General features: G+C 35.2%; 2 protein-coding genes across 2 annotated transcripts; one reads left to right on the top strand and one right to left on the bottom strand.

The window, feature by feature from the left end:
- The first annotated feature begins 10,530 nt into the window (after nt 1-10,530).
- Nucleotides 10,531-11,289, top strand: LOC143529367 (uncharacterized). The gene has a single exon (XM_077025182.1). It carries the CDS (start codon nt 10,531-10,533, stop codon nt 11,287-11,289), a length of 759 nt encoding a protein of 252 aa, XP_076881297.1.
- Nucleotides 11,290-15,349: 4,060 nt separating this feature from the next.
- LOC143529338 (uncharacterized) lies at nt 15,350-19,248 on the bottom strand. The gene is made up of 12 exons (XM_077025156.1): nt 18,836-19,248; nt 17,625-17,689; nt 17,469-17,541; nt 17,352-17,370; nt 17,098-17,217; nt 16,923-16,992; nt 16,690-16,733; nt 16,556-16,597; nt 16,368-16,427; nt 16,170-16,237; nt 15,879-15,936; nt 15,350-15,579 (listed from the first exon to the last, which is right to left on the bottom strand). Exons 1-12 carry the CDS (start codon nt 19,216-19,218, stop codon nt 15,490-15,492), a joined length of 1,092 nt encoding a protein of 363 aa, XP_076881271.1. The 5' UTR covers nt 19,219-19,248; the 3' UTR covers nt 15,350-15,489.
- Nucleotides 19,249-25,402: the final 6,154 nt, after the last annotated feature.

Genomic DNA, 25,402 nt, shown 5'->3' with positions numbered 1-25,402 from the left:
GCCAAGTTCGCCTAAGGTTTAACTTCGCCTAAAGTGAAGTTCGCTTAGAAAATAAATTAAAAACCTAATGGAAAATGTGTTAAGGCAGTTATCGAAAATAAAATTTTTCCAAGCTGACCTGGCAGCTTAACCCCAGCCAGGGGCTCTGCCCCTTGGACCCCGCTAGGGGCTGCCGCCCCTAGAACCCCGCTGCCAGGGGCGCTGCCCCCGGACCCCCGTTCGTTGTGGGTCATATATAGATAGAAATACAAAACTAGTAGTAGTAGTTAATTGATATGTGTAAATATTATACAGTTAGCCGAGCCCAGTTAAAGAAAGGAATTACGATCAACGGCGAGCGTAACAGGATCCAGGTGAGTTTCTAGCCCCATTCCTTGTTATGTTTTCGGGGCTGTGTGCATACTTGATGTGTTATTAATACATTTATCCTAAGTGATAAATGTATGCCATATGTGATATATGTGATATGTATGAATGATTGCTTGATGGTTCGTGAACGATCTTCGGATATTGCACGTACTGTCAGGTTGTAACGTTATAAAGCCATATGTGATATATGTGATATGTATGAATGATTGCTTGATGGTTCGTGAACGATCTTCGGATATTGCACGTACTGTCAGGTTGTAACGTTAATAATATGGCAAGTATGATATGTATGTTTATGTGTATGAACGTAATAAAGTTAATAAAAGAAGGAAATGACGATTGTATGGTTGTATGGTTACGAAAAGGGTACCAAGCCCTAATAATACTCGATGTATGTTGCATGTTGTATGGTAACGAAGAGGGAACTGAACCCTACTAATATTCGAAAGCAAGGGACCAGACCCTTATAATATATGTGATGTAAGGGACCAGACCCTTAGAATATCTGTGATGTTAGGGACCAGACCCTTATAATATCTGTGATGTTAGGGACCAGACCCTTACAATATCTGTGAGGATAGGGACCAGACCCTTCATAATATCTGTGATGTTAGGGACCAGACCCTTATAATATCTGTGATGTTAGGGACCAGACCCTTATAATATCTGTGAGGTTATAGGGCGAAAGGCTCTTTAAAACGTATGATTATGAATGTAAAGAAAGTATGTAAGTAAGAAAGAAAGTATGTAAGTAAGAATGAAGGCATGAGTACTTATGTGTGTATGAAAGAAAGTTATGAGGTTAAGTACGTATGTATGTAATAAGGTATTGTATGGTATTGTATGGTATTGTATGATTAACTAGAACTCACTCAGCGTAGCTGACTTTTAGTATGCACGCAGGTGAGTAGGTTGAGACAGCTGGCTTGAGTGGAGGACACATGGCAGAAGACTAAAGCCTGGCATCTGAAGATCTGATATGTTTTATAAGTTATGTTTTGATTTTGAAAGACAAGAGGAATGTTTTAAGACATGATTATGAATTGATATGTAATGTTTTATGAAAGTTTTATATTCCGCGTAAAGTTTTTAATTAACTCTGATATTTAGAACTGTGTTTATGAGTAAATCCAACACGAAAGTAGGGTTACCGGTAGAGGGGCCTTACATATTATAAGGGTCTGGTCCCTAACATCACAGATATTATAAGGGACTGGTCCCTAACATCACACATATTATAAGGGTCTGGTCCCTAACATTACAGATATTATAAGGGTCTGGTCCCTAGTTCTCGAATATTAGTAGGGTTCGATTCCCTCTTCGTTACCATACAACCATACATCATACCTCGAGTATTATTAGGGCTCGGTACCCTTTTCGTAACCATACAACCATACAACCATCTTTTCCTTCTTTTATTAACTTTATTACATTCATACACATAAGCATACATATCATACTTACCTTATACATAGCGTTACAACCTGAAAGTACGTGCAATATCCGAAGATCGTTCACGTACCATCAACCAATCATTCATACATATCACATATATCACATATGGCATACACTTATCACTTAGGATAAATGTATTAACAACACATCGAGTATGCACACAGCCCCGAAAACATAACGAGGAATGGGGCTAGAAACTCACCTGAACACGGTTACGTTCACCGTTAATCGTAATCCCTTTCTTCAGTTGTGCACGGCTGACTGTATAACAAGTATACGTATCAATTAACTATCACTTCTCATATTGCATTTCTATCTTTATATGACCCACAACGAACGGGGGTCCGGGGGCAGCGCCCCTGGCAGCGGGGTCTAGGGGCGGCAGCCCCTAGCAGGGTCCAAGGGGCAGAGCCCCTGGCTGGGGTCGAGGGGAAGTTATCAGTTAGGCGAACTTGGCCGTAAGCGAAGTTATCAATTAGGCGAACTTGGCCTCAGGCGAAGTTACCAGTTAGGCGAACTTGGCCATAAGTGAAGTTATCAATTAGGCGAACTTGGCCTCAGGCGAAGTTACCAGTTAGGCGAACTTGGCCGTAAGCGAAGTTATCAATTATGCAAACTTGGCCTAAGCGAAGTTATCAATTAGGCGAACTTGGCCTCAGGCGAAGTTATCGCTTTGAAGGCGAAGTTATCGCTTTGAAAGCGAAGTTGCCCAGTTCAGCCGCTGTTTGGTTTCTATCAAGCATTTTTGGCGATTTTAACACCCTTGTTATGGTTCGACATCACCCACTACGCTCCCCAACCGTTTTCGGTCATATAAACACTATAAAGCTTGGATCTTTAAACTTCAAAGATCAAGAATCATACCTTTTTGTGCTTGTTTGGATCTCGTTTAACTTGTTTAATCACAACTAATCGCTCACTCTCTCTCGGATCACGCTCGCTCCTCTCCCTTGGCCGCCGGCGGTGTGTGTGGTGTGGGTGTGTTTTGGAGTGTTAGAGAATAAGATGGAATGAGGGGTGTTTTAGGGTTTAGGGGATATTTATATCCCTTAAAGCCCATGGACCTAAGGCCCATTTTCATTTAACCCATCTCAATTAATCTAAGTCCATGATCCGCTCCTTACTCGATATTAATTAATCAATAACGCGAAATCACTAAACATAACTTTCTTTATTCAACATTAAAATTTTAGGATGTTACAGACCGAAATCTTGCCACCGAGAACCCTTACCGAGAACTCTTGGTGTCCGCCTGTTGACCGAGAACCATAAGGTTTGACCCAGGGTTCCCAAATTTGGCCGAAAACACTCAGGTCCAATATTTTTCAATTCATTTCTCCATCCTAATCATTCCTTTCTCATCACCGTTACTGTTTTATGGTTTATAACCAGAATTTCAACTACCTTATCTATTCATACCAACCGTTTTACACCCGTCACTAACCCATTATCTAGATCTACTTCGTTTTAGCCATAAAGCTCGGATCTTTACACATTTAAAACGTTCTAGGCTAGGTCTAGGGTTCATTTGTGAGCCGTATGTTGTCATAAGTCCATTGGATTCATTTTAAACCATCAAGTTTGCATTTTTATGAAACATCTAGACCCGATCTACTCTAGGGTTAAGTTTCATGGCAAACCGTTCATAAAAAACGTAACCTTTAATCATAAAGAACATACCGTTGGACGTTACTAGGCTACGGATTAGCTTGTTTATGAATTATGATCTTCTATTTAACTCGTATATAGCTTGTACACCAAAGATCTATCAATAAAAGACTTGATTTGATCTCGGTTCTTCTTCCTCTAGCTCGCGGCCGTATATGGAGGCTTGTGTGTGTGTTTTTAAGGTGTAGAGAGAATAAGATGGATATTATGGATGGAAATGGAAATGATTAGGGTTTAAGGGGTATTTATACTCCCTTAAGCCCATGTACCTAAGGCCCATCTTTCCTTTTTGGTCCATAATTACCTCCAACTAATTTATCTACCTATCTTACCACCTTTACTATTCTACCATTTAATTATTAACTCAAGTAAACTTTTCCGTCATAACAATAAATACAAAATATTATTATTCGAATTTTAGGATGTTACATAACGTGTTTTAGTATAGGGGGGGTAGATTGTGTGTGAATAATAAGAGAACCAATATGAGTGATAGCAAGGGACGAACCGTCACCAATTACGAGTTCCTCGGTTCCATCATATGGAGCATGGAGAGACAAGGCGTTGAGGTCGTTGGTTACGTGGTGTGATGCCCCGCTGTCAAATAACCAGTTTGTTGAAGAATTGCTTTGAACACCCATCATGTTCACTTGTGGAGTTTGCTTCCCTTGCATAGGACGGTTGAAAGGTGGCATAGTGGCATTAGGAAACAACTTTTTGAAAGCATTGCAAGTAGCAACGGTGTGGCCTTTTGTGTGGCACCATTGGCATCGCCCAAGAAAGGGTCGGTTTCCAACAATTTGTTGATTGGGTGTAGGTGTTGGGAGTAAACCACGGCTGGAGGTTGCCTGGTTGTTGTGACGGCCAGCCCATTGCTTGGGGCGATTTTGGGCCACAAAGACCGAAGACGGTTGGTGTAGTTCAGGTTTGTTGGTTGCGGCTTGGGTGATGGCGAGTTCTTGGTTAATGAGTTTTTCGTGCAACTCATTGAAAGTGATCGGGTTATCGCGGGCGTGAACGGATTCAATGGTGGATTTGTAGAGTTCTTGATCAAGCCCGTTAAGGATGGTATCGGTGACATCTTCTTGGTCAATTTTCGTACCAAGAATTGAGAGTTCGTCGACAATGGTTTTTAAGCCTTAAAGGTAGTCGGTAATGGACTGATTTGGGCTTTTGCGACATTGATTCAAGCGGTGTTTGAGTTGTTTGATGTGTCCTCTTGAGGCGGAAGCATATGTAGCCGCCAATATTTTCCAAGCTTCAAGAGATAATTCGGCATTAACTACAATAGGTATAATATGAGGAGAAAGGCTACCGATAAGGGCTCCGAAGAGCAACCGGTCCTGTCGGAACCAAGACGGATAGTCCGCACGGGGCTAAACCGTGCCATTGGTGGCGGTGGTAGGTTTAGGTGGAGGATGCGATCCGTCAATGAACTTATAGAGGTCAAGTCCATGTAGGAGAGCCTCGATTTGAGTCTTCCAACCGAGGTAGTTTGTAGAAGTGAGCTTGAGAGAAGTGGGAAAGCTAACAATGGTGAGATTGGTGGAGGTATTATTAGAGGTGGTATTGATGATGAGAGGTTGCTCATTGTTATTAGTCATGGTGTTGGATGTGTTGGAAGAGAAAGATTGATCGGCGAGGGAGTGAGTGGCGGAAGCGGTGGTTTCACAGGGAGGAAAAAAATCGTGGGATTAGGATGGCAATGATACCATATGAAGATGAGAGAATATTGAAATATCAAATGCAAGTTATATTTTCATTTACATTGGGTATAAATATACAAGGAATGATAATTAACATAATGACATACAGCTACACATTCCATAGTTAAATTATTCTCATAATCATACTATAATGAGATGATTTGAACATATTCTCACATTAATACTATAATGGGATGATTTAATCGAGAGGGAAAATATTCAAATTAATTTGAATCAAGTGAAGTTCATGTATCATCTTTAATATAATCTAGCTATGTGTCAATGATGGAAAATCATGTAAGCATACATTTAGATAACATAAATTGTAAAGTTGTATAGACTTTGGTTCTTATATATTTATAAATATGTAGTCAACCTCAAACACATGAATTATAATTTTATGTAATACGTAATTTATTGATATTTTTAAGTTACTTTTTATTCAACGTGTGTGGTACTTGAGTTTTAATAACCTAGTTTTCATATTCATAAATATACGAACACACTTCTAGACTATTATTTAGTATATTGCAAAACGAAATAAATGAAAAAATAATTTATTGATTGATATATATATGTTTCTTAATAAATAACGTCTATAATTGTCATTCAAAAATAATAATAATAATAATAATAATAATAATAATAATAAGGGGAAAGTGAATACGGTGCTGTTAGGTGTGTAACCTTACACGAAAAACCAATCAAAACTACGTAGTTTTGATTAAAAACCCCCTCATTTAACTAAAATACCTTCCTCTTTTATAGAAAATCTTTATTTACTAATCTTAATTTGAAAATTAGTTGCCTGCTATCTTAATCAAATCCCTTAGTTCTCAAGCTTCTGGATCTAACTTGTACACTTGGATTAATTTATCTTTTTCTTTTGAACGTCATGTATTAACTACAATGAGGTTATAATATATATAATAGTTAAATAATAAATAAATAAATATATTTAACAAACAAAAACGTCATTTGAAAACCTGCAACTTTTGTCAATACATTAGTAAGTTGTGAGTTCCCTGCTATTTTCATCCAAAAAAAAAGTCATTTGAAAACCTGTATTAATTACACATAATGCTCCAGTTAATAAAATAAACAAAAAAACAAATTCATCAAAAAAGAAAACTCCATCTTGAAAAACCTGCTAATATAATTCCTCTAAAAACTTGAGACATTGAATATTTGTAATGGAAATCTTCGGAAAAAAAAACATTATAATCAACATACTAAGTTGACATTTTGTCACCTTCTATTGCAGTCAATCTGTTAATGGAGTTATGGAATTATTATAAATATGGAAGGGTATTTAATTAGAAATGGATTTTTAATCAAAACTACGTAGTTTTGATTGGTTTTTCGTATAAGGTTACACGCCTAATAGCACCATATTCACTTTCCCCTAATAATAATAATAATTGTCTTTTTTAATGTGGTGCAGTGATGAGAAACATGAGCTTCTTAATGGAGACTCTAAGTTCAATCATCACTTACACGCTTTGGAAGGAGCATGATTAGCTCAATTAATGAAGACTGAGATATTTGTGATCTCTAGTTGATCCTGAGGGCGTCCGGGTTTTACCATAAGTGGGCCTTCGGACGGGTGGGTTTTCCCCAAAACTAAAGATAACTTGGAGGAGCTTAAGGGCTCCGCACGTCTGGATTGGGCTAGCTGGAGGTGGCCTTTTGTCATTGAGTCACCCCGTATGGAGTACCCAAACTAACTATGTTTGGTAGTCGTTAAAAAAATAACATGTACAACTAAAATGACATAATTGCCCTTCACCTAAACAATATGGTAATATACACTAACAATTTTTATTATACACGAATTCGCATACTTTATAAAATTTAGACTTTCACCGTTTGAAAACCATGTGTATTTCAAAAGCAAAAGACTTGGCATTAAAAATTTAAAACCTTCTGAAAAATTCTTTTATTATCTAAATAAGACTATATTTCCAACCAAACCTTGAAATTCTCTTCCAGTTGAATGGGAATTTTACACCGATTCCCATTTAATTATAAAATTATTACATAAACGTAAAATTTGGACTTGGTGACACAAAGCGTGTAAATTTAATATATATACTTAGTGAAACCGGGTCAAGCTAATATTGTACTAGCAGTTTATACAAAAAAAACCAATATTTTTGGGCCTAATAACATAAAACCAAACCAATATACTTTATGTTTTCATAAAAATCACTAAATAAATCTTTTGTACATAAAAGTCACTCAACATGTTAAATTTGAACAATGTTATGAAATTTTATTTAGTAAGAACTTAGAACCGGGTCACATCCAAAATGGTTAAAAAAATAATAAAAATCAAGCCACGTAATGTAAAAGAAAAAAAAAAGGATGCATAAGAAAAACAATAAGAAGTATTGTTTCTAAGTTAGTTTAAACCCCCCCTCCCCCCCACCCACACGCACACACTTATGTATGTTCAACTTAACCTTTACAGGTTTTAATGTGTAAAAAGTTGTTAAGTAACTTTTACAAGAAAAACAAAAGTTATATTGGTTTTTTATTTATGATATTTGCCTTTATTTTTGTTAGTAAACACCTTCGGATATTGAACAACTACATTCTCCCTAATAACATGGTATCTAGAATTGTGGTGTAAGCATTAAAGTTCATCCACCTTCATCTACAGTAGAACATTAAACCTATTATACTTTATATCATGTCATCATGTGTTCTTTGTACAGAAAGTGATCAATAACTCGTGAGGTCTATTGAAACTTATCAAGTCTTGAGCATTTAGTCATTTGCCGGTATGCATAATTGCATAAATCTACATCACGCGCGCACACATTGGTTTAAGTTAATGAGATTATGAGCTTTAACAATAAGAATTAATATTAGTAACACGAAGAATTGAATGAACATTTACATAAAACACATTTAACTTGGAAGCCTTGCTAGTTGGTAAAACACGTTAAGTTTAAATTAAAAGACATAAAATTATATATTATAAGAAAAAGAATCGACATTCGACATTTTTATTTTTTAAATTAACCCTAAATTGGACGCGGGACCCATTTTATTGCTAAAAGTATACTGGACATTAAAACACAAGCACAGTTTTAATATGCTACTTTTGCACTGATTAGACACAACCGCAAAAGAGTAGTAGTTTTATGCAGGTTAGGCTAATAACGAATGAATATATTGATACGCACCATAGTTGGCCGAGATTCGTAACCACTTTTATATGATTAATCATGCTATTAGTAAGTAGTAACAAATTAGGTTATGAGTCAGGCTATATCCATGACTTGATGTTATAACACAAATGGCAGACCAACGATTAAGAGTTAAACTTCTTTCAATCATCAAACCTAAACGTAAAGCGTCCTATACTGAAATTGTAACAATTAAATGTTTGTTTTAGTAAAATCGCTAAAATTGAATATACATCTAAAAGTTGAAACGAATTATGTGACAAATAACCAAATAGGCTTTTAGTGTACGTAAATATATGAACAAGCATCCTTTTAATTTTTATGTAAAGTTTACTAGTTATCATACAAGACATAATTTGATCGGATGTAGCGTACTAACATGACTTGTCATGAACTCACACACCAGTAGGTGACCATACTCTGTTATGGTGCGCCACACCAGTAGGTGACCATATAGAGTAGTTATATGAATGGCCCATCTATCTCATGCCTCGATATTCACCAACAATATTATTTGAGAAAACATACATATTTATTCTCTACTCATATCCTTAAAACTTATTTGATAAATGTATATATATAGTTTATTAAACAAATTGAGTAGCATGTAAATAATAAAATGCCATATAGCATAAAAAGGAAGTTTGATGATTGTTGCTACAAGAAAGATAAGACCAATGATAATGAATGGACTGGTTAGGTTAACAGGCTTCAAGGGTTCCGGTTAACCTAACGCAGGTCGTGGTGTCCCTCTACATTTGCAAAACGTAGAAGGAGGTTCACTAGTTTGTAGTTGGTTGTTATAATTCACCGAGGATCGGAACCGTGATGTTTGGAATCGGTTTTAGGATGATGTTCTTGGTAAAGCTATAAAGTTATTGAAGTAAGAAAGAAATAAGCTAAGAGCATATTTCTCAAGGAAGAAGAGAAGATTAGGGAGATGATGTTATCTGCCCAGATCTTGTTGTGTTCATGTTTATGGTTAAGTCTCTCTTATATAGGGGAAGAGACTTAAGCCTTTCGTCCAGATGTAACTAAACTAGTTCCCCTACAGTTTGCCTAGAGAGTTGACCTTTTTGGGCGGGAAGGTTTGGACCGCTGGTCCATAGTTAAAATAATATTACTTTATCTGAGTATGTCCTTTGCTCAGAGGAGACAATGATGTGAACAGTGATGTGACATCGTACTGTAGCACGTGGATACTTGTTTACATAAGTTTGGGCGGAAAAACGAAGCTTTTAACCTTTTAACCCTCTTAGTGTTAATGTGTTCTAGCCATTTTATTATTCCCTTGGGCTACCCCGTCATCAATGATTAAGCTATTTCTTAACATATTAAAAGAGTTTATTTTATGAGATTTACATCTCTCATAACTTATGCCGGTCATAACTTGATTCTTTACAAAATAACAGTAAGCACTAAAAAACAAAGCATCATATAAAAATCACAATTAAACTTGATACTTTAATATATCGGTCCATTGTTTTTGGATTAAAACATAATTTAAAATTTACCAAATTCAATCAAAGTACTTGAAAAGAACCCTCCAACCAATCACCTAAAAATTTTTCAAATTTCAAAGGGTTTCTAAACGGTTGTTTACTATTTTATTTTATAATTAAGACATTTACATGTTAGGTGGACACGATCCTCCTCACCTTAGACGGCTTGTATTAGCGCATATATGTGATTATTTCCTCCTTATATGTGACAAAAAAAACTATTTAATTCCGTCAATTGTTTGTCACGATATAAGATATAACCGCATGGGTTGTTTGTAAATCGCATCTCACTACAAATTGAAAACATAGGCATATCTTAAACTTAACCAGACTTAACTATTTATGAAAGTAAAGTCAACTAACTCAAGTAAACTCAGCCCTAATCTAAATTAGTAAATAACAACCAAGTCAAGAAAACATAATCGTAAACCATAAACCACCTATTATTATTTGGTAACAAAATAGTTAAAAAGATAAAATGATAAATAATACCTTTTCAACGACTTGTTCTTTACGCAATAACACTTGTACATAAACAAACGTTAAACCCCCTTTATATTTTCTCCTTCATTCTCCATTTCATCAAATGCCTAATTTGTTACAAATCAGTTACAACAAACTAACAGAAAAACAATGAACTCCGGCGACGATGAATATTCCGGCAACCGGAACAAAGCTCCGGCAGACGACGATATCCCGTACTGTTCCGAGTTCGTTCCACCGGAATCCTTCTGGCTGTCAAAAGACTTCGAATTCGACTGGTTTGACCGTAACGCTTTCTTAGAACGGAAGCAATCAACCAAAGGAACCGGAAGCTACTCCAGATCTAACTCGCAGAAGTTTACGGTGAATTTGAAGTCCAAACCGGCGATTATCGGCTTACCGAAGACGCAACGGAACACTCACGTTGATTCCAATCGGAGACAGTGTAAGCAGCCGGCGACTGTACGGATGTTTCCGAAACGGTCAGGCTCTAGCGGACGTACGACGGTGACGGAGCCTTCGTCTCCGAAGGTTTCGTGTATCGGTCGAGTGAGATCCAAACGGTGCCCTAACCGCCGGAAAAAGTCCGTACAGTCAAATCAACCGGTGAAAGGAGTAATTAAGCAAGAGAAAACCGGTAAGGTGCAGAAAACCGGTTTAATTTCTCGTATAACGTCGTTATTCCGGTCCGGAGATAACCCGAGGAGAAAAGTCAACAAATCTGAGAAAGTCAACGAGCAGTTGGAGAATTCGTACTCGAGGAAGAATACGGTGAATCCGGTGAACAGTGAACCGGCGTCGCCGCCGGATCCGCCGGTTTTAGGAGGTATGAACCGGTTTGCTTCCGGTCGCCGGTCGGTGACGTGGACTGATGATGTTGATAACGCCGGTCGTCGGTCGACTGATTGAATGGTGGATGACGTGGAAGAGATGTGACCGTGACCGTTGACTAAAGTGTAAGCTGACGTGGATAGTAGAAAATTAGTTTTTTACTTTTTATATTTTTGATAGGTTTGATTTTTGGGATATAACCTTTTTTTCCGGAGTAAGATTAGCAAATTTATATAAGGTTTTTTAAATATATTTTTTATAATTATAAAAAATTATATAAATATATGGATGTTTTTAGTTGTGATTTTTCATGGTTTATATAATATTTTGTAAATTTTACCCCGGAGAAATGGCTTAGTCTCAAAACATGATGTTTGATTGTTTGCTATTTTTTTTCGGTTATGTGTTTGTAAATTATTATAAACAATATAGTATAAAGTTTGATATTCAAATATGTTTTTCTTAATTGCTATTTGAATGTTTATTGTAACTATTAACTAATGAGATTAGATAAAACCAGCGGTGTAAACGAGCCTATAGTGCCTGAGTTTAATCAGACTCGAGTTCAACTTGTTTCAAGCTTTATTTTTAGAACTTGAGCTTGGCTCATTAATGGTTTATCAAGCTCGAGCTAAGCTCTTGATCTATTCGATTATAAATTGTTATATAACAATACATATATTATTTTCTTAATTTATTCAGAAGTATAGATTTTAAAGCTTTCGTTAAAAAAATGTTTATTTATGATTATTTATCCATATGGTGTTTAATTATAAATTTCTATATACCAGTGTATATTATTTACTTATTTTCATCATAAATGTGTGTGATTAATAAAAAATATATAAATACTTGGACTCGCTTAGGTTCTGGAGTCGGCTCTCGTGTTTGGGCTCGTTTGTTAAACAAGCTTATATTTAGGCTCTAGCTCTTTTAAGCTCGACTCAATCAATATTTTTGCGAGCTAATCTCGAGTAGCTCACGGGCAGCTTGGCTTGTTTACACCACTAGATAAAACACGCAAATGCGTTTTTTAGTTTTAAAAAAATATTAGATATTAAAAATTACCAGTTTTAAATTGGATCTTGTTTTGAGTCCAGAATCTTTCTAACACGCGTTCAAATATATTCGAAAATTTTAATAAAGTAACAAAACTTGTATTAAATGTTTTAAAAATAAAAATAAGTTTATATCTAGAGCTGGCAATGCGTATGCAAGATTATGGAATATGGAATTAGCTTACTTTAAGAATAAGCTATGGGTTAGGTTTAGTGCGTGTGTGATATTTTATTTTAATTAAATATTTTTAGAATATTAACAAAAGAAAAGTCCGATCCAATTTTGAAGAATGAGGTTGCCAAACATATCCACTATTAATTGCCCCGTTAAACACGTCTTGACAGCTAATGTTCAAAATTAAATCAGAAAAGATTATTTAAAAAAAAAAAAGTAAAAGTCACTCTAATTACTCTTAAAAATTTAAAATATTGTATTTAATTTCTTGTAATGTGCAAATTACTAATCATTTAATGAGAACTCACATTATCAAAGTAGATGTATTAAAACTAAGCGGTTATCATGTAAGTTATGTGATCAAGTAGGTTATGGAAAGATATACGTTTAGTTATCTAGAGATGGTTAAAGATTATAGACTTAAAGTATAACCATGCTGATCAAGGCGGTTATGAGAAAAATATACGTAAAGATATACGTTAGATAGTTGAATACTATAGACGGTTGGTATAAGCTATAGTGATTATGTCATATATGAAAAAGATATGTCAAATGTCTAATATATCAATGTGATAGTTAAAGGTATGTGTTATGTTCCTTTAAAACTCGGCCATGTTCTTAATATAGTAAGAATTATTAGGTGGGGATACATGATAAAGTCATGGTAAGGATGGTGCATCGCCCATTCCCTGAGTAGTGAATACAACGCTTCACCTTGTAAATGTGTCTTGATTATGATATTGTCACGTGACTTACTTTCGTTTATTGAATCGACTCTTAGATGCTGAAAGTTAACAAGGATCTTAGAGGCAATTTCGCTCATGATTTGACTCAAATATTCCAGGATCACATAATATTGTAATGCTACGTGGTTGATACATGCGAGACATCTTGTTAGATGTGCATTATATCCTTAATATACAAATGGTTGAATGACTCTCTTGTTGTTTGCACTGATGTCAGCCACATTGATTAGTGGCTTTGTCAGGGATACACACATCACTCGTTGGACACTCATGTCATAGGGTATTATATGACTTGCATTACAAGGTTTTTTTTTATATACACAAACCTCAATTGGCTAACACAACCAAATTCTCAAGTTCCTTAGATATAACAATGGCCCACATATTTACCAACATTCTTATTAGAAAAAAAAACATATTAACCAAATTCTCAAGCCAATCACCTTAAAAGTTAAAACATAGCACGTATCTCCTTTCATTCTTATCCCCTCATTGTTCAAACATCAAACAAAGCACACTTACAAGTTTATTTTGTCAAACCTCATGCCAAACACACTCTTAGAACTTCATTGAAAGCGAGGTTCTTTTATTTCTTCAAGCATATTCAAATAACAATATACTTTATTACAGTCTGGGGAAGGTTCATGTATATTTTAATCTTAACATGAGAACGAAGGAAATCATATCAATTTATAAAAAAATGAGAAAATAAGAAACAATACCAACTGCAATACCAATCTACATAAACAACGATTTATAATAACAAAGAAAAGAACCTAAAAATTATAACAAAATAATCAAAATCAAGAACAAAATAATAACAGCATATACCAACAAATACTTATAACAACAAAAGAAAACATCTAATAATAACAACAAAATATAAATCAGCAAATACTTATAACGTCTCATAATCGAAAATTAGCAAATACGAACAAAATATAACAGCAAACACCAATAAAAATAAATCTAATAATAACAACAAATTGATTCTCGCCATTTTCATGTTAAGAATAAAATGTATTTGATCATGTTTCATTACAGTCTACCTACTTTGGTCAAAACGAGTAATGTAGATCCACTATCTTGACTCATTTTTTCTATGGAAAAATCCTAATTTGTGGCTTTATATATAAAGCACCATGACTATTTGTTTTCCTTTTTTGGTGGGTTAGGGAAGAAGAGTTTCTTCAATTTGGTCTACTCTAGTTCATAATTCCTGTAGACTTTTCATATTTCCAATATACCTTTTAATATATGTCAATAAGATACACAGTTTTAGAGTTAACAATAAACATAGGAGAAAACACAACCAAAACAAAGCCTTCCCCCCCCCCCCCCCACCCACCACCACCAACAACGTTGTGGAGGTAAAGTTTGAAGTTGGAAGGAGGGTTTTTCTTTTCTTTCTTTTTTATTTGTTTGGGTGGGGGTGGGGGGGGGGGGGGTTTCTTTTCTTTCTTTTTTTTTGTTGGGGTGGGGGGGGGGGGGAGGTGGAAGTTAAATCATTGTAAAAGTTGATCACAGCCCATCAACCCATTTAATCTGTCTAGACAAATGTGTTACATGGATCATGTTTACACAATTTTAAGTGTTTTCAGGTCCGTATTAATGCATCATCATCATCATCATCATCATCGTACTCAGTATATCCCACCAATAGCAATGCTATGGTAGGGTTTGAGGAGGGTAAGATGTAGACAGCCTTACCTCTATCCCATAGGGATAGAGAGGCTGCTTCCGGTGAGACCCCCGGCTCGATAGTAGTTTTGTATCAAGCCTTGGACATAAGGCACATAGCACTCAATCATCGGGACACCGGCTGATCGGTGCATGTGCCCTTGTCTTTCGGCTATCAACGCCACCACATGATGCCTGATTAACCTTCCGCCACTTTTAACGTTATTTTCACGAGATTAGTAAAATAACGTCAAAATTAGTGCAATTTTACTTTTGCCCACCCGAGGGTTCACACATATATACATTATATGCGCGCACCGCAAGCAGGGCGTAAAAGGTCCGTATTAATGCGTTTAACACAAATAAACTCATGGGTCACGTTCAGACTAATCAATTCAACGAAACCAATATGATTGTCAGCTGTCAAACTATGGAATTGAGATCCATCCATATATGACAATCAAACATAGGATCCTGAGTTATCAATGTGAGTATATATATCTATTGCAATACACCTTTATAACATAGTATTCTCTAACGTCTATAAAATGAATATACATAAAAAAGGATCAAGAATAATAACTTTAATAAAACATTTGAATCACTTTTAGTTTTCTTCTCAAAGAGCGTATGTAGCTCTTAAATAATCGATTATTTCAGCACTCTCGAACATTTTCACCCCTGTGTTTGGATCCTCTATATAAGGTACCTGCCATTAAAATTCAACTAACTCAGATAATTAACTCAGGTTATGTTTAATATTTGACGGGTCAAAAGGTAAAATTATAAAAAAATAGCTTAAAAGGAAACATGCTGAACGCGTCAAAAAGTTTCTAAGTGTTTTGTTCCATATTTGACTATTCGACATACCTCGTTTCCAAAAAGTAAAGTTTTGGGAAACGGGTCAAACGGACCCAACCCGTTTTGGTCCGTTTCCCGACCCGTGTGACCACTCAACTTCTCAATAAAAACCGAATCTTGTAATCTAAACTTAGAAGGAAAGAGAACCTGAAAGTGCCCAATCTTCTCATACAATTCCTGTCGTTTTGGGCTGCCACGCGCGCAACTGAAAGAAAGAAAGTTGTATTATAACTACTGATTCATTGGCATTTATTACCTATAAATATCATTATATATGATGTGTTTGTCGATGCTATTAAGAAGAAAAACTACACTATGTAACTAATATCCACATTAGCATTAAATATTAGACAATAATCTTGAAAACAATGTGGAAACAATTAAATGTATCACAAAAACACACAACTGTCAGACAGGCTTATAAGTACAAGACTTTACCTGTGAAGAATATGTGGAAGCTCCAGTTCTACAAGTACTTCACGCACAAGTTTGCAAAAAGGCGATGCCTAAAGATAATAAACGCGGTATCAGATTACGGAAGCTGTTGCTAATTATAAAATAAACGTCTTGTGCACTAAATCAATTCCATTCAAATAGTTCTGTAATAACATATCAGATTTAAGGAAACCATGTTACCTCATACGCCCATACTTCAAGGGGTTGTGGTGGCATTTTCGCCTTTGTATACATGCTCCCCTGCAAAAGTATGTGATTGTTGAATGCATATTTGATGACACCATTATTTCGAAAATGTGCGTGAGATGTGAGTGTTAATATTTAGAAAAGGGTATACATTAAAAAATTCAAAAAGTTTTAAAACGTACCTTTCCCGCACGACCAATCATGGCAAATCCTGCTGTCAAAGTCTGTAAAAAAATTAGTTAAAATGATGTTTAAGAAACAACTATGATTTAATATGAAAAATTAAATGTTGGATATTATACTTATATTTACTTACTGTCAGCAGACCAAGTTTTAAAGCTAGTGGCACATTTCCATCTCCTGAAAAAAGAAATTAACTAATATTAATATTTAATGGCAAAAAATATGAAATTTATAAACAAAACCACCTAAATTATTTTATTCAAGTAATTAGACTAACATTGGGATACCATAGTTTTGTACTCATGTTCCATACACTAGTTAATTATCATAAAACTTGAAAGTGTGTTGTGCCAAAAGAATGCTAACCATATTTCTGAACAAGATATTTTATAATGTCATCTGATTCATACATTGCAGCTCCTGTATTCGGATCTACCTGAAGCAAAAAAGAAAAATAATCAGTATTTATTTGCGTATTTTTTCGCTTTATAAAATCTAATATTATTGGCCAACTTATCAGGTTGGTATTTAAGTAGCATACCATGTAAGGAAACATCTGTTTTCCACCCATTTGACCAACTTTGGGACGAAAATTAGGGCCGTTTCTCGGGCAAGGATAATATAACACATCAAGATCCAACACTGCAACAATTTCCCTCACCTGTAAATCAATAAAACAAAAGATTTAACGTGATGCATTAATTTAATTGCATTTCCCAGTATTTTTAAGTTTTTAAGAATACTATAACAAGTCGGTATCATTTAAAAATAAAACGACAAGAATGTGGATCATACCTTGCGACAGAACGGGCAGCTGAAGTTTCCACATGTTCCATGAAAACGCAACAATTAGTAAGAATCAAAACTTAAGATGAATGAAAAAACATAATAAGTAACAAAATCTATGATTACCCTTCAAACTCGTATATTTCGATAGGTTTTGCAGGTCTCGGGCCGAGTTTTGAACTCTCTTTAGCTACAAAGCCTGCAAGCATAACATACCTTGAATATTAATATCAGTGATTATAATATCTAAACATAAGATTAATTAAATAACAATATTATTACCTGCAACTCCAAGACCATATTGGCCAGGAGGAATGTCATTCTTGGAAACTAAAGAAACAGAGTACCTAATTGATCACATATAATAACTTCTAAGTTTTTAGTAACAATTACAGCATCAATAATATGTAAGTGTTTATCTTTATGTGGTATTGAATCTAAACAGCTACAAAATAGGTTATTAATGTTAGATTCAAATTTTACAAACCAAATAAATTCTACTTGAATCATTAATATTTTCATATTGAAAATTAGTTAGGGGTGAACATGAAACGATCCAAAACCGAAAAAAGACAAACTGAAACAAAAACCAACGGTTTGGTTTAGGGATGAGATCCCTACCGTGTACGAATTTATGAAAAAGTGGGTCCCAAATGCCGTACTGAATATATTGGTTGTTGCAAAAATTTGGCACTTTATGCTATTAGTACTATACCGGTAACAAATTGTTAGAAAAGTGGATAACGAATATATCGGTTGTTACAAAAATTTGGCACTTCATGATATTGGTACCGCACCGGTAACAAATTTCTGGAAAAGCGGAAAACGAATATTTCGGTTGTTACAAAAATTTGGCACTTTATGATATTGGTACCGTACTGGTAACAAATTTCTGGAGAAGTGGATAACGAATATATCGGTTGTTACAAAAATTTGGCACTTTATGATATTGGTACCGTACTGGTAATAAATTTCTGGAAAAGTGGATTTTGGTTGTTACAAATTTTGGCACTTTATGGTGTTGGTACCTTACGAGTAACAAATTTCTAGAAAAGTGGATAACAATTATATCAATATATCAGTTGTTACAAAAATTTGGCATTTTATGGTATTGGTACCGTACATGTACGGTACTTAAGATAATGATACTGAATTTCTAGAAAAGTGGCAGCCGAATACAGTACAGAATATATTGGTACGTACCGGTACTAGGTACCAACTGTTCATCCCTAGTTTGGTTTTATTTTCAAGTAAAACCCAAACTTACGGTTCGGTTTTGGTCTCGCATGTAACTGAAACCAACCGAACCAAACCAAATCTATAAATTTTCTATTTTTATTTCAAGTAATGTATAAGAATTTAATAAATATGTAACACAAATTCTTTAGCCTAATCTTATAATAATCAATCAGTTACTAATTAACAAAATACTTTCACCCAAAACCGACACAAACCGAACCGTGCACACCCTAAAATGACTAACAACAACATACCCAGAAACGAAGACACCAGTCCCCAATCGAAACAACAGATTCAAGCTAGCAGTAACAAGGTCCACAATCTTATCTCCTCTAGGAGTAAACAGCTTCGGCTCCGGCGGCTTAAAGTTAGCCGGAGGTGTAATTGCAGAAACCCCTAATTTTGGTTCAACTTCTGTTGATGATTTTATAACACAAACCCTTGATAATTTTGCTTTCTTGTGATGGAAAATGGGTTTAGAAGCTGACGGTAATGGTTTGAAGTTAAGAACGCCGGCCATGGTTATCCGGCGAGTGATTGGGGTTTTGCACTCCAAGTGTTCGACGAAATGCTGCAATAAAAAATTGAATAATAATAAGTTTTTAGGATTTTGGTTTAAGTTTATTGTAGACCACATAAAAGGTGCAATTTGTTGGGACCATGATTTGTTTGCTGTAGCATTAGGAACCTATAATCTCTTCTACTTATATTATGCGTAGTTAAAACTAGGCACACTCACATTTTACGTAATGACGTCTAGTCAGTTTTTGAACATTTGTAAAAGGTGGGTGTAGTGAGAAAATACTCCAAACGCCTTTCTCTCATCCCCCTCTCTCTACCTCTCTCCCACAAACCCTCAAAATTTGTGCCGTGATCGCGTTTTGTAGAAAAGGTTTGGCCCAAAACGCCTAGCCAAAAGGGGGGGGGGGGGTGCCCTCGACGTTTTACCCTCAAAACGCAACAATTGTGGCTGACTACGGATGGTCTTACAACTTTAGTTGCACAAATCGGTTTAAAATTTAAAATTGGTTTGGGTTGAAACCGGTTCACTCAATAAAAGATAATACCGATTTATGATTGGTTTCGGTTCGGGTTGCAACCGGTTTCTTGACCAAGTTACCATCGGTTTCGGTTCGGAAATTGACTGGTTTTGGTTCGGTTAACATGTTTGGAACCGGTTTTGGTAGAGAATATTACAAACCGATTCGGTTATTTTCATGTCGGGTCGGTTAACCGGTTTATTTGCTCACCTCTACTTACAAGTGTGCAGTTGTTTACGGTTCAGTTTGGTTATTAGTCTAAACTGAAATTGAAGTTATCAGTGAATCAATTTTATTAACTAATTAGTTTCGGTTTATTCGATGAGTTTGTTGGTTTTCAGTTCGATTAATAACCAAAACAAACTTGGGCTAAAAGTTTTGTTTAAAATCCCTATATACTCGTCAAACAATAAAACACTTGGTCTATAATTGACTAATTGCTCACCATTGAGATCATTGTACCTTAACTAATAGGTACTATCCGCATAAGTATGTTTGCTTATATACTATAAATCAAGATAATGGGGGGTGGATATTAATATTACTATGAAATAAGCTGAAATCAATACTCCAATTTGACTTGTCTTAGACGGCTAGATGGCAACTTCAGTTTCTTATTACTCTAATGAAAGTGCTGTTTATGATGCAATTTTAGATGGGAAAAAGGCTGCTGTCAAAAGCACCGGTTTTATTGTTGCCACTAACTTGGGTTGATGGATAATAATTTTGCATAATGTGACCAACTTTCACTAACCAAAAGTATGACACTTGATTATGTTGGGTGGGTTGTGAAAGGAGGTTGGGTCAAGTGAGGCTAACTTTGGGTTTAAACATGACAAAAAAAAATAGAGAGCTTACAAAAAATGATAACATTTAACGAGTTCACATTTAATAGTTCATATATCGAATATAATTCAGATTTTCATGTATATCCTCTTAGTAAGAATTTGGGGGCCTCTTTAATTTGGGAGCTCAAAGCCTGAGCTTTGGTTACTATAGCTAATGAGCCGGTCCTGTTCGAATGTACCGTCACTCATATCAAAGACCATTTGAAGAAGTCAAAACAATAAATCTATTAAATTAGATCAAAAGGCAAAACTCATTACCAAGAAATAAAGTTATAAAAAATTAAATAGTTAAAATCATCAAAATAGAATAACATAAAGAACTTGCATCAAGAAAGCAAAACATCCTAAACAAAACCCAATCAACCGCAAAGTACATGTCACACCCCTTCCTAAGACGGAATGCCGGAGTTCACAGCTTACAAAGTACTATCATGCAATGTAAATATGACAATATCTAATTAAATATTTATTATATCCAAAATTTTATACAAGTACACAAGTTCAAGCAAATTACAATTTAATCCTAAATCAACACAAACAGTCTTGTTATTATTTTATCTTAAGGTATTTCTATATGTTTCTTCACCTTAGCTTCAATCCAAAGTATAACTTGCAATATGCGTGTGTGTGTGTGTGTGTGTGTATACACACACATTGTCAACACAAGGTTGAGTGAGAAAATCACTAGTTTTTGGCACTAAATATAATATAAGATGAAAACTGCAAATCAATATCATAAGTATCAACGATTAAATGAAAGCGAGTAATTGGTGTCAGTTGACCATGCCTCACAAACGAGTTATGGCTACTATGAAGACATACTAGAATCAATGATAGACCTATCCGAATGCTAGAATCAAACAAATAAGCAAGCAAGCAAATAACAAATAAGCATTTAATTGAATCAACACACAATAATTATGATTTGCTCGTATGAATAATGTGTAGTATGAAAAATAAAAGTAAGTACGCATAAAGTGCCCAAAAGTATTTGAAAATATTAAAATAGGGGAGTGATTAATCACCTTAGTAATTAACCACTTTAATGATATAATAAAAATATTAAATGAGTCCCGAGCTTTAAGCAAGCTAAATGATCCAACATGGACTGACCTGGAACTTTGATATAGTAAAATAAATTAAAACCGAGAATATTTCAATTGGAATCGGATTAAACGGATGTATAAAACTCAAGTTATGGGATTTTAAAGATTTAAACGAGCTGGTACTGTTTAGAATCCAAACTTCGATTCAGGAGTCGGGTTTTGACCAGTACACTCAAAATTTAATGATGAATCATAAAGTCTATTGGACCAAAATCTAGTTCCGGCCAGAAAGTAGAGATATCGATAAATCAATTAAGTTTGACTAAAATACCCTTAACGGGTGGGATCAAATTGACCACCGAGACTCCATCGATCAGAGAAATTGATTGAGGGGTTTGTTACTTAGATGAAAATACATGTTTTATTAGAAGACAACTTGCCCGGAAAGATTAAGGAACAGAGTGATAAACGAGGTCAAAGGGTCTTGGACTTGAAAGTCAACAGAGGCTTTGAAGAACTTGAATAATCTTGAAGAAATCTACAACTGAAGAAGGAAATTTCATGAGTTACAATTATGATGGATGAGATACAATAGTTTTTAGGTTAAATATCATATTAGACGATTCAAACCAGAACTAAAATCACACAGATAAATAACAAAAAATCACACAATAAATAATTCTATGAAATCACTTGGTCAAATCATCAAAAATAGAATATCACAATAAGAATTTATATCAAGAAAGCAATCCAGGTTAGCAAAACACCCTAAATAAAACCCAAACAATGGCAAAGTACAAGCCTCGAAGTACAAAGACTAGTTGATATGGGTGTTTTAAGTGTTTTAGTAATCGCATTCCTAAATCTCGAATGTAAGTTCGATCATATAACAAAAAAACATTTAAAACAGTCAAAACCACAAAGCTATTACATCATATCAAAAAAATCCCGTTACCAAGAAACAAAAATTATGAAAATTAAATAATCAAAAACATGAAACATAAAATAACATAAGGAACTTGTATCAAGAAAGAAATCCAAGTTACCATAACAACCTTACCTAAGTAAAACCCTATTAGTCACAGAGTTCAAGCCTCAAAATACAAAAACATGTTGAAATGAGTGTTTAGGTGTTTTAGTAACTACATTGCTAAATCTTAAAAGAAAGTTTGATCATATTAAAAACCATTTAAAATAGTCAAAGCAACAAAGCTATTAAATTAGATCAAAAGAAAAAAATGCATTACCGTAACATCCCGAAATATTACTTTAATAATAATAAAATATTATTATTATATTTTAAGATGTGGATTAATAAATTATTTCGTTAGAATAGTTGTCGGTTTGCAATAAATAAAATAGCGAGCAGAGAAACGACTAGAAGGGAATGGGTTGGAGAATGGTTATACACTTGGAAGGAATGAGCCTAAGGTCTATGGGCTTGGGGTATATATACCCTAAACCCTACACCATTTCCATCTTCCTTTCATTCCACACCATACTTATACACTCAAAAACACACACTTAAGCCAAATGCTCTCTACAACGCTCAAGAACACAAACCAAGACCATAAGAAGGTAAGGATAATTATTATTCACTGTAAGAAACTGTTGGAACCCGACACTGCAACTCCGATACGTCGTTTATGGTTGTTCGGATCTAGATCTAGTAAAAATTGGGTGTTTACTGGATCAAATCAAGCTTTAGGGTCACCTTAGCTTAGATCTGGACCACCCGAAGCTTCCTGGGTCAAAATTGAACATTTTTCGGCCAAACGTGGCAGTTGACGGTGCCGGAATCGCCAAAAAATCCTAAAAACGCGAAAAAGATGACCAGACCTGTACTTAACGAGCGGATATGCCATTCCCAACGAATATGTCATGTCCGTCGTATATGGGGGAACCCATATACGTGCGTATAAGGGGATACCCATATACGGTACGACCATATATGGGGAGACCCATATACGATGCATGGAATTTTGTATATACGGGAGTAGTTGGACTAGGTTATATACGGGTGAATGTGCTCATGTACAGGAGTATATGAACTTGATATACGGGCATATAAGGATATGATCATGAGTGCACTCGCCCAAAAAGAAGACCTCTTGATACCGTCTTCTAAAGACCTCAAGACCCTGTTTCTGGAAAGCCTTTGTGATCCAATTAAAACTGAAGTTGAGCAATCCATCAATGGAATCGGTCAAAATCAATGCTCCATTCTGGCATCCAAATTGGATGGTAAAAACTTAATCACTTTCTCGCTCTATTGTCGCCCGCAAGGGCTGATGCTGCTTGATTCTTTTGGTCACACCGACATCACCAGCTTCACTACCCATGACCTCCTAACCTTGTTCAACAAGGCCGTTCACAAGGTCGGCTCTAAAAAAGTTTTCCAGATTGTTACTAGAACCTACCGTGAAGAAGCGACACGTTCACAATTTCCTAGTATTCTGTGGACCCCATGCACCTAGGAATAAGTCAGCCTTATACTAGAAGATTTTAGGAAACGCCCTTGGGTATACATGATTGTTGCGAGGGCAGGTCGCTTACACGGTTTATTTACAACCGCAACAACGTGCTAAGTTTGATGAGAAACAAAACCCGCGAGGCCCACATTGTTGTGATTGGCGATACCACCACTAACGAATTTTCTTACCTTGATGATTTAGAGTTTTTTGAAGGTTATTTATTTTTACCATATTTTTTGTAAAATGAATTTCCTTCAATGTGCAGGGTTTGAGAGTTGAAAGAAAGATTGTTCGATCTGCAATTTAGTATCAGAATTAGCTCTCTATATAAATTTCCTTAACAGCATATATGATAAACTAGTAATTAGAAACAACTTGAAAACATAGCATATATTTATAGTTTTGTGCATTAGACTCTAGTTTAAGCAACTTACCTGAAAATCACCCTCAGCTCCTTCATCACCTAGTCCAGCATCTGTTTTGTAGCTCTCAATCTGCAATTTAGTATCAAGTTCAGATCGGCATATAAATTTCCTTATAAGTATACATAAAATCTTGTCAACAAGTTCCAACCTTGTATGTAACACCCCGACCAAAGGCGGATTATACATCGGGGCGCCACATATTGTTTCATTACTCGTGACACTATTGGGTGTCAATATTTAATAAATACATTCATTCGCGCACGCGCAAAGTAAACAAGATAACATAAATCATCATAAATCAATATATTATAAATCATAATATTCGAACAGCAAAAACTTGTCTTGATACATTTTAATCTAGGTCCAAAATAAAGAAAACTTCCTACGTGTCCACAAGCTCCAAAACAGCTACTGCAAACCTGAACATGTGTTAAAATAAACGTCAAACACTTGCGTGTTGGTGAGAAATCAAGTTTAATACAATACATAGATAACAATAAATCTGCGCGCAACACGTGTATGTCTGGTGTTTAACAAGGGTGCAATCAGATTGTGATCAAGCCTAGATAGATCATAGCTCATAGTTCATAGTTCAATCCGTGCTCCCAATTGAGCACAAAAAACGAGAAAACATCTGTGCAAGTGTAAACAAAGAAAACCGTAAACGATAGGTCTCCCGTGTTCATCTAATGGATCCATGAAAACTGCGGAATAGGCCGAACAAAGCGGTTAATGATACACACATACAAATAAACAGCCAAGTAAACGTCCTCAACACATGGGATACTGCGCGACTAAAGTTCATAAACAAGTTTAAGACTCTAAGTTTGTACGAACACATGAACATCCCAAAACATTAAAAGCAAAAGGGGATTAGGTACGAGATTACTCACTTGATAAACGATGCGGTGTAAGATAAAGCAAGAACCAACTTTAAACAAGCACAAGTTAACCTATAATTAAAGATTATTGTTTTAATGATTTGTTT

This window comes from Bidens hawaiensis, unplaced genomic scaffold, assembly GCF_021521415.1.
Source record: "Bidens hawaiensis isolate Kalapana, Puna unplaced genomic scaffold, B.hawaiensis_p1.1 tig00008535_1, whole genome shotgun sequence".
In the NCBI taxonomy this organism is placed as follows: Eukaryota; Viridiplantae; Streptophyta; class Magnoliopsida; order Asterales; family Asteraceae; genus Bidens; species Bidens hawaiensis.
Note: the sequence above shows the minus strand (reverse complement) of the source record. Positions and strands in the feature narration are given on the sequence as shown.

Bases quoted from the DNA above. Each gene is read 5' to 3' on its own strand.
- LOC143529367 (XM_077025182.1), top strand. From the start codon at position 10,531: ATGAACTCCGGCGACGATGAATATTCCGGCAACCGGAACAAAGCTCCG.
- LOC143529338 (XM_077025156.1), bottom strand. From the start codon at position 19,218: ATGTGGTCTACAATAAACTTAAACCAAAATCCTAAAAACTTATTATTA. The intron at 17,690-18,835 runs GTATGTTGTTGT...GTGATCAATTAG, and splicing joins ACTGGTGTCTTCGTTTCTGG to GTACTCTGTTTCTTTAGTTT. The intron at 16,598-16,689 runs GTAAGTAAATAT...ATTTTTTTACAG, and splicing joins TAAAACTTGGTCTGCTGACA to ACTTTGACAGCAGGATTTGC.